This window comes from Schistocerca serialis, chromosome 1, assembly GCF_023864345.2.
Source record: "Schistocerca serialis cubense isolate TAMUIC-IGC-003099 chromosome 1, iqSchSeri2.2, whole genome shotgun sequence".
NCBI classification, from domain to species: domain Eukaryota; kingdom Metazoa; phylum Arthropoda; class Insecta; order Orthoptera; family Acrididae; genus Schistocerca; species Schistocerca serialis.
In genome coordinates, this window is record NC_064638.1 from 558,562,677 (window position 1) to 558,578,834 (window position 16,158).

General features: G+C 41.9%; 1 protein-coding gene across 1 annotated transcript in view; it reads left to right on the forward strand.

Annotated features, from left to right (window-relative positions):
- The window catches only part of LOC126475451 (metallo-beta-lactamase domain-containing protein 1), a 36,527-nt gene extending 21,221 nt beyond the window's left edge, over positions 1-15,306 (forward strand). Inside the window, exon 4 of the mRNA XM_050103325.1 lies at positions 15,034-15,306. Coding sequence (XP_049959282.1) covers positions 15,034-15,257 — 224 coding nt within the window. The 3' untranslated portion in view covers positions 15,258-15,306. The remainder of the gene's footprint in view (positions 1-15,033) is intronic.
- Positions 15,307-16,158: the final 852 nt, after the last annotated feature.

A 16,158-nucleotide genomic window follows, 5' to 3' on the forward strand; every position in this document is an offset into this window, starting at 1 on the left:
TTACAGTCTCTGGATGTTAATATAAATAAACCTTTCAAAGGCTACAGTTAAAAAAGAATGGTTTTGTAAACCAAACTGTGAACTGACTCCAACAGGAAAAATTGTGTTGCACCCCATATTATTGCACAGTGGGTTTTGGCTGCCTGGAAAAACATTGAAACGCCAATGATTGTAAAATCATTCAAGAAATGCTGCATTTCAAATCCCTGGACAGCACTGAAGATGATGTGCCCTGTAACATCACCAAGGATGAAGGGGGAAGACAAAATTAATATATTTCTTATGTAGACTGCTCTGAGGATACCGGTAATGATGACATTAGTGAATAGTGATGAGTAATGCTGGTAATTTACAGTATGTTTGTTTGTTTGTTTGTATGTATTTCATGTAGGTAGTTACATTAGATGTTCCTTTTTAATAATGACTTTTTCATTTAACAGAGGATCACTTAAAAATTGCCCCCTGCGAGTATGGGGGTTAGAATAGGTCCGAGGTATTCCCGCCTGTCATAAGAGGCGACTAAAAGGAGTCTCACTTTTCGGCCCTATGAGTTCAGGTCCCATTCTATGATTTGCCTGCCACTTTCAAAATTCTCTGTAGAAAAAGTGCAGGCCATATGGGGAAGGACACCTTTCGTGGTGCACGAGTGCCCTTAGATTCAATATCCTGAGTCTCTTGTCGTGGCTTTGCATCTCCACCTGCGTTTCAACTCTTTGGGTGAGGACACTTTCCGGGGTATGTCATCTTCCGTTGTCTCCTGTCCTCTTTCACCCTCTTGACAATATTGGATTTCTCTGCACCCAGTACCCAGCACGGTAGCCAGTCCATTGTGGTGGGGCCGTAATGTACCCATTTGGTGGTAGCTCTCTGACAACACGGGTCACACTGCTGATGCCTGAGCTGTAAACTCCCCATGTTTGCCAAGGAGTAGATGCCTGTCTTCCTGGGGCATCAGGACTCCTGGCAACAGCCATCGTGCCAGTTGGCCTTTGCTGTGGCTGGGTGGCGCCCATGGGGAGAGACCCCAGTCGGAGTGGGTGGCATCAGGGCGGATGACTCGCAATGAAGCGGACTAAGTCATCTCTGGCTGATGACCGTACGGCAGCAGCAGTCTCTAAGACGAACAAGATAGAGTACAATGCCGACAGGTGTGACCCTAAATCGTTTCCCTCCCTTGCTACATCATGGGAGGAATGTAGAGCTACAGAATGGAGAGAGCATATTCGCCTCAGTTTTTAGTCTGTAGCAGAACCAAAGACCAATGGGTACTCTTTTCTATCGACAAAGCCTCAATTTTTCATTGGACACTTTGAGGATAAGTTTGGAGAACTGATAGTGCTCTCCAATAGTGCAAAACGGCGCAGTCTTGATTCAGACAGCATCCCCAGCCCAATCCCGAGCGTTACTCGCCTGTGACAAGCTGGGTGATATTTCTGTTTCCGTCACTCCCCATAAAAGCCTCAACATTGTCCAGGGGATTATTTTCCATCGTGACCTCCTCTTGCAGTCTGACGATGAGCTCCACGCCAATTTAGAACAGCAGGGTGTTCATTTCATCTGGCACATTTCCAGGGGACCCAAAGACAACAGGGTTGCTACCGGTGCCTTCATCTTGGCCTTTGAGAGCGATTCATTGCCTGAAAAGGTCAAGGTGATGGTTTACCGCTGTGATGTTAAACCGTATGTTCCTCCCCCTATGCAGTGCTTTAAGTGCTGGAAGTTCGGGCACATGTCTTCCTGCTGCACTTCCAGTTCCACATGTCGAGACTGCGGACGTCCACTGCACCCAGATACTCCATGTGCACCACCTTCCACTTGCATCAACTGTGAAGAGCACCACTCCCCCAGCTCATTAGACTGTCTAGTACTCTGTAGGAGGGGAAAATTATGGAGTACAAGACCGTGGACTGGTTGACTTACACAAAGGCTAAACGTAAATTCAAAAGATTACACTGCATTCGGTTGATGTCAACATGCACTACAGCTACATCACCATCACCATTGCCGTCCCAAGTGCCAGTGGTTCCTCACTCTATGCCATGAACAGTGGGCCCTCCAGGCCACCAGAATACTTCCGCCCCCTTGGTGGTAGGGGGCAAATCTTCCTCCATTGCTCCCAAAACACCTACTTTGGGAGCAAGAGTCCTCCAAATGCAGGGGACATCCAGTCCCCTCCCCCCTGCCGGAGAAGCAACAGCCTCCTCTCTTCCAAGATCTCCACTAATGCCATGGCAGACACTCGCCAGTGGCTCAAGGAGCCAAATGCTGCTGGACGAAGAGCGTCACAGTCTTCCTCCTTGCCTGAAGCTGCTTCAGAGAAATCTTCCCAGCAAGCCCCCTAAAGAGAAACGAGAGAGCAAGCAAACTAAGAAGAAGTCTGCTAAGAAACAGGACCCAGTGGTGGCTCCAACACCATCCCTCCCTATCATTGCTGCATCTGAGGATGCAGTGGCGATCTTAGCGTCACCTGCAGACCTTGGTCTCACTGATGGCTCATCCACCATAGAAATGGCTACAAATATTCAGTTGGAGGCAGCAGGTGACCCTGAGGCATAACCTGCCTCCTTGCGTGCCTCATGCCTTCCCAGCCTCTCGATTACGTCATCCACCAGTGGAATTGCAGTGGTTTTTTCCACCACCTGGCTGAGTTATGGCAACTGTTAAGCTGTACACCTGCTTTCTGCATTGCCCTCCAGGAAACCTGGTTCCCGGCAATGCTGACCCCAGTCCTCCTTGGCTATAAGGAATATTACAGGAACCGTAACGACTATAGTAGAATGTCAGGTGGAGTTTGCGTCTGTCCTGAACAAATCAGTATGCAGTGAACCTGTGCCCCTTCAAACCCCTCTTGAAACTGTGGCTGTCAGGATAAGAACGACGCAGAAAATAACTGTCTGCAACATATATCTTCCTCCAGATGGTGCACTGATTGATCAACTTCCTAAACCTTTTCACTTTGGAGAGATTTTAACACTCATAATCCCTTGTGGGGTGGCACAGTTCTTACTGGCTGAGGCAGAGATGTCGAAAATTTACTGCCGCAATTTGACCTCTGCCTCTCAACCCATTTCAGTGTGGCACATGGCACATATTCAGCTATTGATCTCTCAGTTCGCAGTCCTGACCTTCTCCCATCTATCCACTGGAGAGCGTGTGACAACCTATGTGGTAGTGACCACTTCCCCATCTTCCTGTCACTGCCCCAGCATCAGGCCCATGGACGCTTGCCCTAGAGGAAACTTTCACCTCTGATGTCACTATTGAATCTCCCCCACACGGTAGCATCGATGTGGTCATTGAGCAGATAACTACAATGATCATTTGTGCAGCAGAAAATGCGATCCCTTGTTCTTCAGGATGCCCCTGGCGAAATACAGTCCCTCAGTGGTTGCCAGAAGTTGTTGGGGCAGTTAAGGAGCGTCGTTGAGCTCGACAGCGGCTTAAGTGGCACACTTCCCTGGAACACCTCATAACTTTAAAACAGCTCCATGCCCACATTTGCCATATTATCAAAAGGCGGAAACAGGAGTGTTGAGAGAAATACGTGTCAACCGTTGGGTGCCATATGTCACCTTCCGAAGTCTGAGCAAAGATCAACCAAGTTTTTGGGTACCAGACCCCAGCAGGTGTTCCTGGTGTTAACATAAATGGTGTGTTATCTACCGACATAAACGCAGTTGCGGAGCACTTTGCTGAACACTGTGCTTGCACCTCTGTGTCAGAGAATTACCCCCAGCCTTCTGCACTCTCAAACGGTGGATGGAAGAGAAAGTCCTCTCATTCACTATGTGCCTTAGTGAACCCTATAACACCCCATTTACAGAGTAGGAGCTCCTCAGTGCCCTTGCACATTGCCCTGACACAGCTCCTGGGCCCAATCACAACTACAGTCAGATGATTAAACATATCTCGTCTGACTACAAGCGACATCTCCTTATGATATTCAACTGGATCTGGTGCAATGGCATCTTTCTGTCACAATGGCAGGAGAGCACCATCATTCCAGTACCAAAACCCGGTAAGAGTCCACTCGATGTGGATAGCTATCAGCCCATCAGCCTCACCAACATTCTTTGTAAGCTGCTGGAACATATGGTGGTGTGTTGGCGGTTGGGTCAGGTCCTGGAGCACGTGGCCTACTGGCTCCGTGCCAGGGTGGCTTCTGCCTGGGTCGCTATACCACTGATGATCTTGTGTCCCTCAAGTCTGCCATCCAAACAGCCTTTTCCAGACGCCAACACCTTGTTGCCATCTTTTTTGATTTATGAAAAGCGTATGATACCCCCTGGCGACATCATATTCTTGGCACATTACACGAGTGGGGTATCCGAGGCCCGTTCCCAATGTTCATCCAAAATTTCTTGTCGCTTCGTACTTTCTGTGTCCAAGTTGGTGCCTCCGGTAGTTCCCCCCAAATCCAGGAGAATGGGGTCCTGCAGGGCTCTGTATTGAGTGTGTCTCTATTTTTAGTGGCCATTAACAGTCAAGCAGTAGCTGTAGGGCCACCCATCTCACCCTCTCTATATGCAAACGACTTCTGCATTTCGTAGTGCTCCACCAGTACTGGTGTTGCTTAGTGGCACTTACAGGGAGCCATCCACAAGGTGCAGTCATGGGCTCTAGCCCATAGCTTTCAATTTTCAGCCATAAAGTCGTGTGTTATGCTTTTCTGTCAGCGTCGTAAGGTTCATCCAGAACCGGAGACATATTGATTTTTAGGACTGGTTTTCGGTGCTTGATTGACTTGGCTTCTCACCTTCGTCAGCTTAAGTGGAAGTGCTAGTAGTACCTCAATGCCATCTGCTGCCTAAGCAACAGCAACTAATGACAGGAGCTTTTAGGACGGGTCTGGTGACCAGCATCCTTGCGGAGGCTGGAGTTCCTCCATTGCAGGTCAGGCATGCACAACTGCTCAACAGTTACATTGCACACATTTGTAGTTATTCTGCGCATCCAAATTACCATCTCCTTTTCCCACTCACGGCAGTTCATCTCCCACATCAGCAGCCCAGGTCAGGACTTACAATTGCAGTTCGCGTCCGATCTCTTCTACCTGAAATGAAGAACTTGCCTTTACCACCCATACTCGAGGTTCAATCGTGTACACCTCCATGGTGTACACGTAGGCCGCAGCTTCCCCTGGACCTTTCACATGGCCCAAATGACTCAGTTCACCTCGCGGCTCTCCGCTGTCACTTCATCTCAATTCTTGACATGTACTGACACCATGAAGTGATTTACACGGACAGGTCGATGTCTGATGGTCATGTCGGCTTCTCGTATGTCCATGGAGGACATATTGAACACCATTCCTTGCCTGATGGCTGCAGGGTTTTCACTGCAGCACTGGTGGCTGTATCTCGGGCTCTTGAGCGCATCTGTTCATGCCCTGGGGAGTTGTTTCTTCTGTGTGCTGACTCCTTGAGCAGCCTACGAGCTATCGACCAATGCTACCCTTGTCATCCTTTGGTAGTGAGCATCCAGGAGTCCATCTAAGCCCTGGAATGGTCCGGTCATTCAGTGGTGTTTGTGCGGACCCCAGGACATGTCAGAATCCCAGGCAACAGACTTGGTCACAGGCTAGCCCAACAGGCTACACAGAAACCACTTATGGAAAGTGGCATTCCAATATCTTACCTGCATAGTCTCAGTACTCACAACAAACTGCATGCCATTAAGGTGACCATGCATGTGTGGCATTCCTCCATTTGGGCCTCTCACAAGGACTCTGTGGTTCTCTGCCGCCTCTACATTGGCCACGCTTGGGTGACCCATGGCTACCTCCTGCGCTGTGAAGTCCCCCCTCAGTATCGGTGCGGCGCCCAGTTGACAGTGGCCCATATTCTGGTGCACTGTCCCACTTTGACTGCCCTGCAACGAAATCTTCGGTTACCAGACTCGTTGCCATTAATTTTATCTGACAATGCCTCATTGGCTGATTTAGTTTTATGTTTTGTTCATGAGGGTGGGTTTTATCATTCTATGTAAGTTTTAGTGCATGTCCTTCATCCCTCTGTATCCTCCACCCTAGTGCTTTTAGGGTGGAGGTTTTAATGTGTTGCAGAGTGGCTGGCTTCTCATTTTTATTTGCATGGTCAGCCAGCCATGGTAATCTGTTTTGTTGTTTTAATCTCTGCTACCTGTTTCTTGCTTCTCTCTGCGATTTCCTTCTCCCCTTTTTTCTATTTAAGTGTTTGTTGCACTTCCGTCGTTCTTGTGGTTTTTTTCCTTTCTCTCCATTTTGTGTCGTCAGTCTTGCTTGTTTTATTCTCACCCTTGTGGCATTGTTTTATTCAGAACTAGAGACAGATGACCTAGCTGTTTGGTCCCTTTCCCCCTCTTTTAAACAAACCAACCAACCACTTAAAAATTGCTGTTTGTTTAATAGTTCATGTATAAATTCATTGTTGTGTAAAACAAATTTAGTCTACCAGTTATGTGCGAACATACTCTTTCTTATGATTTTAATTTTTGGGGCATGCATAACAGTTTATGGAGCATTAGATTCAGGTAAATATGGTAATTAATGCAAGCTTTTGCCAATGAGAGCAAAGTTAAATTCTGACTATCGGCTTGAGCTGTATATTGCTTCCAGCTAATTGACTTAACCCATTAACTCAATCATCTTACCTTTCTGGAAAGTATAGATTTGACTGTTCTCCTGCTTCTAAAGACTGACAGATGAAAAATTAAAGATCTACGTACCACCTCTATAATTACGCTAACTGTAGTTTTTTAACATATGAGAAATTGCAAATAAATATTCCATGACACATTTCCGATGGAGTATTAGTAAAAAATGAAATTAAATTGGGCTTGTGTAGCTGCAAAATGTAGTTGTTACCAGCTGTACCCAGCACAAATTGCTGTGGCTCAGTACGGTTAAAAGGAAAAGAAAGAAAAGAGAAAGCATGTCCTAATCTCCTCCTGCCCCCCTTCCCTCTCACAATCTCTGTCCATCTCCTCCCACTCTATTTTACTGTTTTCTTTTCCTTCCTTCGCCCTCTCTCTGTCCATCAACTCTTCCCTGATTTCTCTGTCTGTCATCTTCTCTCCTCTCTTCATCTCTTCCTGCCACCTCTGTCCATCTCCTCCTTTCCAATCTCTGTGTCAATTTACTTCCATCCCTCTGTCCCTCTCCTCTTTCCCTCCTCTTTCTGAACTTGAGCCGTGTTTTTTGTTATTGCAAATCCAAATTCTTTAGTCTGTATGTTTTATAGAATATTGTTTAAAATTTGAAGTAAATCTGTCAAGACTTTTAAAGAAACATTTCATAAAAGCTGTATTTGTCCAAATGTTTGAGTAACATGTAAAAATTGGAAGTAAATTGGTCCAGTACTTTTTGAGATTTTGTGTAACAGTATTTCCACATTATACATTATATAATCATTTTCATGTTACATACATAAAATAGGCATAGGAAAACATTCAAATTAAACATTGTGTCAAAGTCACTACTTTTTGAGTTTTGCGAGCAACAATGTACAAAAGGCTCAATTTTTATGTAAAACTAGTGATGCAGCCCAGATTCGCATAGGTAGCATTAAGTATCTACGGCCAGACAACTTGACTGGTGTAGTGTGTTTTGTTTGGAGTCACAAATAAAACTCAAATAACAACTTTAAGTACACTTCGTGATCAAAAGTATGCGGACACCACAAAAAACATACATTTTTCAGATTACGTTCATTGTCCTGCCACCTACTGCCAGGTACTCCATATCAGTGACCTCAGCAGTCATTAGACATCATGAGAGAGCAGAATGGGGCACTCTGTGGAACTCACGGACTTTGAACATGGTCAGGTGATTGTCACTTGTGTCATACGTCTGTACGTGAGACTTCCACACTCCTAAACATCCCTAGGTCAACTGTTTGCAATGTGATAGCGAAGTGGAAATGTGAAGGGACGTGTACACCACAAAAGTGTACAAGCCAACATCGTCTGTTGACTGACAGAGAACGCTGGCAGTTGAAGAGGGCCGTAATGTGTAATAGTCAGACATATATCCAGATCATCATATAGGAATTCCAAACTGCATCGGGATCCAGTGCAAGTACTATGAAAGTTAGGGGGAAGGTGAGAAAACTTGGATTTGATGGTTGAGCAGCTGCTCACACACCGCACATCACACTGGTAAATGCCAAATGACACCTTGCTTGGTGTAAGGAGCATAAACATTGGATGATTGAACAGTGGAAAAACATTGTGTGTAGTGATGAACCACAGTACACAATGTGGTGATCCAATGGCAGGGTGTGGGTATGGCGAATGCCCGGTGAACTTTATCTGCCAGTGTGTGTAGTGCCAACAGTAAAATTCGGAGGCGGTGGTGTTATGGTGTGGTTTTGTTTTTCATGGAGGGGGCTTGCACCCTTTGTTGTTTTTGCATGGCACTATCACAGCACAGGCCTACAGTGATGTTTTAAGCACCCTCTTGCTTGCCACTGTTGAAGAGCAATTCGAGGACGGCAATTGCATCTTTCAACATCATAGAGTACCTTTTCGTCATGCACATCCTATCACAGAGTGGTTACAAGACAATAACATCCCTGTAATGGACTGGCCTGCACAGTCCTGACCTGAATCCTGTAGAACACCTTTGGGATGTTTTGGTACGCCGACTTCATGTCAGACCTCACCGACTGACATCGATACCTCTCCTCAGTGCAGCACTCCTTGAAGAATGGGCTGCTATTTCCCAAGAAATCTTCCAGCATCTGATTGAATGTATGCCTGCGAGAGTGTAAGCTGTCATCAAGGCTAAGGGTGGGCCAACACTGTATTGAATTCCAGCATAACCAATGGAGGGCACCATGAACTTGTAAATCATTTTCAGCCAGGTGTCAGGATACTTTTGATCACATAGTGTAAGTGGATATCATCACATTCATATAACTTACGTAATGCAAGCAGTGCATGCCAGAAATATTGTGTGTTCCATATTGAATTGGTGTTTGGAGTGATAAGTTTGCAACCATTGTAAATATTGTATGTGAATCATGAGTGGTGTGTGTGTGTGTGTGTGTGTGTGTGTGTGTGTGTGTGTGTTTGTGTGTGTGTGTGTGTGTGTGTGTCAGACAGGAAAAATAAGAAAAAATATGCATGATGTAGATATTTGGCTCTTGTTATGGCACTACTCCTGTGAACAGAATCTTAGTACACACCATGATGCATTGTTGAGACTCATTCCCACAATTCTTTGTCATTGGCCCTTTATGCAGAGGAGCTGCAGTTGAAGTGGAATCCGGAGCACATTTCATTTCTGGTGGTCCTCCACATCATTGAGAGGTAAATGCTAGGTTTTTGGCAGAGTGAAAAAGTTGATCCAGTTGGCAGTTGATCCTGCAATCTCCTGGTCCTTATTCAAATGCTCTACCACTAGATCATTAAACCAGATGTGAACTTGGTCACACTTTGTTAACTTAAGGCACTGTTGCTCTCTCAAGTTATAGCCGCTGTTTGGTAAGTGATAGTGACATCATTGCCACAATTTAACTTTAATTCTTACAGTTTGGAACATGGCTGTTATTCAGCAAACACAGACTAGTTTAAACATAGGATTAAACAACAGACTGGTTGCACTTAAACCAGTTGGCTGTTTAATCCTATAGTGTTACTTTAATTCTTGGTAATTAAGATAGTCTGTGTGATGTACGTGTATATCATATACAAAAACCTTCCTCATATAGCAGTTCCTGAGATTAGCCTGCACTTGTAGACAGATGCCAGGAGACAACTTCAGTTTATATGTGTGAAGATGGTGTTGCTTAGTGAAATACATACTTACAAACTATAGCTGTAATTTTTCATGGAATAAGTAATTACTGTAAATAATATTACTCAATGCAGCTTGCTTCACTTTTTATCTCGCCTTTTATAGCACCATTTTTGCTTGTGTAATGATTTTTTTATTCACTTTGTTACATAAATAACATTTTTACTTATTATATGACAGATTTAACATTGGTCACTTTGCAGTTACATCCTGCAGCATAGTTTGCAGAACATACCTCAGAATAAAATTTAAAACAATTTCTGTTGTATTTGACATCAATTTGAAAACCTGAACTAACAAAAAAAGTACTCACTTCGTGAGCTGTAAATTATACAAAAATGACCACATAATTCATTGTTGTAATTACATTAATTCTGCAGGTAATTGCATTACAAACATTACTGTCCACAATGCAACTGAAATGACAGTTACTACATAGGTCCTGTGCGTTACTGTTAGTTAAATAAGCAGCTTGACAGGTGCTGAACTGTCATTCACATGTGTTTGACTTGTATTGGCACCATCAAAATATGGTGATTAAGAAAAGGATGCTGTTACAGTCCTGTTACACAAATAACAGGACAAATGTTGGCAAATTACTTCTTTTGTCAAAAAGAAACACACATATAAAATGCCATCTGGAAATGTTTGACAACTTGATAGTCAATGTACTTCAAAGACCAGAGATGACTTAACCTACTAAGTTCACTAGATATTTATGTATAATTTTAATGACATGTTCTGAACAATTCTTGCATAATGAGTGACAGTAATCCAGAAAATTAAATTTTTTGACTGCAGGAAGGCTTTTTTAATAGTAAATTACAATTTCTCTCAGCTTTTACTTTGTGAGGAATCTGTCTGTTTTTATCTTAGCCACCAATACAGCAGTGCAATAATGTTTACATTATCAGTGCCTCACTAGCTGTGTGCCAGTGTGACAATAGCCCTGGATTGAAATCTCACTGGAAAATTATATTTAAAGTCAGTGTTTTTTCCTACTCTGCTTCACTAATTATTACAATATTTTTTTTAAAGTTCATAGGCACTTTCCTGCCATTTATTTTCGCTATTTTTTGAATGGTGTCACTAAAAGAATGGAAAATCAGATGTCTGCTGAACAGAATATTTATATTTACTTAAGTATTTTTCTTCAAAGAACACAGAGTCAGAAAAAGTGACAACAAGAAACTGGTAAAGTAGATGTAAATTAGCATCCAGTGTCGTTGTCATAATTTATAGACACATTCACTATGGGTACGCACTCTGATGGGAAGGATGATGTGATAAACTGTAATACTTGTTTATCACCTCCACAACAACATGACAGGCTGCTTGGAAGAAACTAAGTCAATGGTAGAAAGATGCAAACATATGGCATTTTGTTGTGATTAACTGGCAGTTCATCGGTCTGTGTTGTGTGTGGGGTGCTGATGTTACTGTCACACTGTTGAGCAATTCTAAAGCAAGTCTCTCTGTGGATGTTCACTTTCTGCAATCAGTGCTGTGTTCCTCTGTACTGAGGATAGCGCCAATGATTGTAAGCATGAGAAAAACATTTTCTAAGCCAATAATGGTGAAAAGGTGTGTTACCTGCTCATAATGTTTACAACATAACCACTGTAGCCACTACAAGATTGTAAATCATGTTTTCAATATCTTTAAGATGGGGAAACAAAAATAACTGTGACAGTGATTGATTTATGATGATTAGTTTGCAGTTGCTGCATCTGAATATTGTTATTAACTACACTCTATCCCCTAAATCTATTTACAGAAATGGGAATCAAATTCCTTGGCATATACTTTCAGCATTCCAGCCCTCAACAGCCACATGTGTGAGGTGCTAGCTGAGCTCAGTTGTGAGCTTGCTCGAGGAACAGGCTTGGCAACAACACAGAATACATTCAGCAAATGTGTGATCATCGAGTTACTTCCTGGGTGCATAGAATTATCCTGCTAAATTCACTAGATGTTTTATGTTTTCCATTGAGTAATTTGAATGATTTTCAGTTGAGATGTGTGATGTATACCATGTAAAAGGTACACAACAAATACCAATGTGATGTATACCATGCAAGAGGTACACAACAAATACCATGAGAGGCCGTCACCACACAGGAACAAACACATGTCTGGCATCTCTCAGTTCCAGGCAACATCCTCCAGGTGGTGCTCACAAAACTCAGACCTGTTCCTGCTTCCTCACCACTTCATCCAGAGAGTTGTACACGTCCACTGATAGTTTGGGTAGCCGCCACTGGGAGAATTGTAAATTGCAGACTACGTTGCTTCCACAGACATGCACGAGAGGCACTAATATGTGCAGCACTGCAAACACTCAGTCAGTTATGAACTAGCAGTTAGGTACTTGGAGTGCCTGCAATCACCTCAGTACAGTATTCTGAAGAGTATTTTTCGACTTAGCATTTGCTATTTATCGAGAACTAGGTTAGTTTACAGAACAACTGCATACTGCTATAAGTTATTGTGACAGTATCATAGACTACCAAGAGACAGCAAAGATATTTACATATTACTGTATGAGGTTTCAAACATCAATTGCTGTGCTTCAAATTCTCCAAAGTATGTTTTTTTTTTTTTAACATTCTCTTAATAAACATTAGTTGTTTCTTACTGTGTTGCCACATTCTGTTATAGTAAAGTGGCTACCTTTAAGGGACTGTAACAAGGAAACATTTTTCTGCTGCCATGGATGTTTGGGCTGAATTAATAATAGCATTCAATTACTACATTCACAGCAGTGTAACATTGGGTTGACAGTTTATGGTTTTGAGCCCAGGAAGGTCATTTCATGTGGAAATTGCAACTAATTCTGTCTTTTGCATTGCAATTTAGTTTTTCTGGCAATCACTGTGACATTAAGGGAGAGAAGAATTCTGCAGCTCTTGAGTAGCTCTAAGATAATGTGGTCACACTATAAAGTGAAGGCTGGATTGGCTGTTACTTCAAATCTCACTGCAGGTTAGCATTGTCTGATGATGTGACAGAGCTACAAGCAGCCAGATAGAAAATCAATAAGGAAATCTTAAAAAAAACTCTCAATCATAAGCCTTCTCATTCCTTCCAGTACCCCATAGTGTAAGGGTGAAGGGCCTATGATACTGAACACTTGATTGTGCCTTTTTCTCCTGCTGACATAATTTTTGTATATACTCAATTTTATGAACTTGTGGCACCGAATAATTTATTAACAGAGTTGTTTATGCATCTACTTCAGCTGTCTCTGTTTCATGCTACTTGGGGATGACATAGGACAATGTGTGAACATAGATCTTCTCGAAGCCCAAAGTGCCTCTGATATGTTATTTATTTGTGTCGATCTGGCATGCACATCACAGATACTTTATTTTACTAAAATATATTTTTGTCGTAAGGTTATTGCCGTAAGTTGTAATAAATTTGTATCAGTGCAATACGTATTTATAGTGTTTTTGCAGTAGTTTATTGAACACTATAGTCGCCAGGAGAGAGAAATCTGCCATCAGCAATAAGCTCTCTAACATCAACTAAAACAGTCTGACTGTGCTCACTGACTATAGAAACCTAATCTTCAGAATTAAAGATGTCATTGAGCTAGGTTTGAAGTGCATTTTTATCTGGAAAGAAATTTTCTTGGTGGTTGTTTCATAAGGAGCAAGAAAGGTGAACATTTGAGGGCACAAGATCAGAAGAATAAGTCTGTGAGGAATTGCTTCTCAAATAAATTTGTGAATAGTTTTGTTTGTGAAATCAGCAGGATGTGTTACCATGTAGTAGCAACACTTGATGTAGTTGAGGTGTTGTTTCTCTTACATTGCGACTGAAAGGTGTCTCAGTTGTTTGTAACAGATTCCAGCTTTGAGGGACACACCTCTTGGGTGCCACCAGATGCAAAATGGTATCTGTTCTCACTACCCTTTGCTTGAGGTGATGAGATGACTTTTGTTAGGGCTTAACCATTAATTTCTTCTTAACAAGTGAAGATATAGGCATCGTAACTCATCACCAATGACAATATTTCATAGGAATGCTCACTGTGTGAACTGATGATGATCAAATAAAAATTCAGTGTTGCTTTATTGCTTCGAATCAGAGCATACATTACTCCTAAAACCAACTTTCAAAATGTTGCACTTCATCTCCTGTGTCGGTTACTGATGCTTCCTGATTGTGGAAATTCATTCATGCCAGAACGATCTATCTTGAAACAGAAAAATCCTTTTCTGAGGTGATTTCTACGATAGTACTCATCCGACACAAGATGCAAATGTTTCACCCAAAGCAGACAAAATTTCACACATGTTAGACCTTTCTGCACTTGGAATTGTTTTATAACTCTTAAACAACATTCATAAGATTAAATTATGAAAACCCAATCTTCAGGTGCAAGACAAATACTAGAATTTCAATTAGAAAATGACAACTAATAAATGCCCACATATTAATCTATGGTTGTGTAAATGCATAATGTTCTCTCAGTTTATCAAATTTATTTCATGCAGAAATTCAAATTACAATAAGAAACAATTTTATGCTTGCCAGTGAGAGAGAATAAATCTGCCTTAGGTATGAGGCACTGCATTCACCTGTTTGGATGGCAGCCTATGTCAAGCGGCTAATGGTGAGGGATCAGTGGCTGCTCTAGAGCGAGGAAACATTTGAGCATAAACCGTTCTGATCTTGAAGCAGCCGCAAGCTCTTTTGCTGAAGATTTTTTCATTACTGATGGGTTATAAAGTGAACAAAATTATTTTTTAGGCTTCATCAAACTGATATCTTCAGCATACAACTGAAATATAATAAAAAAGTAAAGGACTAAGTGGACTCCAACTCGTGACTTTACATCTTAATGGTGCATCATTTACTGCTAGACCATGAGCAGATACAGCACTGTAACAGATCAGGTGGAATGCAACACTTTATATGGACATATCCCACTTGTATGGTGTTGCCAGGTCATTCAGATGGGCGGATATAGAATTCTGAGGGACAGCCAGTTTTATTGGTCACTTACATGAACTATCAGAATTTGTCTCTGTGACAGATGGCTGGCAGCCATGTTTTATGTGGAAGAGTGTACATTTCCAACAATAAGTTAATCCATAAAGCTGCAGTAAGTAGTAATGTATCTTTTTTATCATCTTTTAATTCCACATAAGAAAATATTTATACTGTTACTGATCCATTTTACAAGTGGCCACCTTAAAAATGAAGTATACGATCATGATTTCAAGGAAATTACTGTGTTTCAGGTGACTTGTTTGAAAGAGAAGAAGATATAAAAGATCCACATTTGTGGCAACATGTTGCTGGCAGTGACGAACCTGGTCTGCAGCGGCAGAATAGGAACAGAGTACTACAGTTGGCTGACTGGGTTGTACCTGGCCATGGTCCTAAGTTCCAAGTAACACAGAAGATGAAACAGGATGTCGAAGACATTTTAAACAATTCTGATAATCAGTTTCACTACATCTAAACTATGTAAATGTTCAATAACTTATTAAAAATTTTATTATGAAGTGCTATTCATGTTACTATTTTTTGTTACTGGAACCTTTTATGTTGTCCCTTTTATCCCACTGCATGAGAAACAAACATGTGTCAGTGCTCATATCAATTTTTCCAAAGCAAGATCAGTTGCCTCTAGCATTTTTCCATGTGGGGTGGGGTGAAACTTTAATCTATACATTTTACTTTGATATTTAGCTGCCATTTCTATAACCTGGGTTTTGGAATCACACTTCATATGTTTGCAGTTGCTGCTACAGAATAGTTGAAGGGGGAGGGGGTGGGGGGGAGGCTGAGAGAGAAAGGGAGGGGGCAGGAGACACCAGTAACATTAAGTTGGATACAAGTTAATATCATCTAAAGCACCATGCAACTGCACTTTTTTAGGAAAATGTAGAATAATTTTGCTTTAGGTTTTTTGTCTAAGGAAGTTTTTTGTCTTGTCTGTAAAATTTATTAAAATTGACTTGTTCCATTTCTGCACTTAACAGTTCATAATTTTCATGAGTCACAAATGCCAGTGCAGCTGCGTAAGCTTTAATTTCTTTTCTTTTCTTGTCTTGTCTTGCCTTTACATCATTGTTAGGTTGGGGGTCTATTTTATATTTGTACTAACAGTGATTTAGGAAAACTGTTAGGAAGTTCTGGAGGAGTGGATACAGATACATTCAATGATTAGGCCAGAGCAGTACAGATGATGTAGATTAAAAAGAATTCCAAGCAAGACCAGTCTGTAGACGTGCCCCAGTAACTAAATCTCTTAACATCTGAGGAGCAGTCCTAGAGTAACAAATCTGTACCAAGGATCCATTAAACTATCACAGTGAAAAGATTTGGATGATATTAAAGATTACTACAGCACTGGCTGA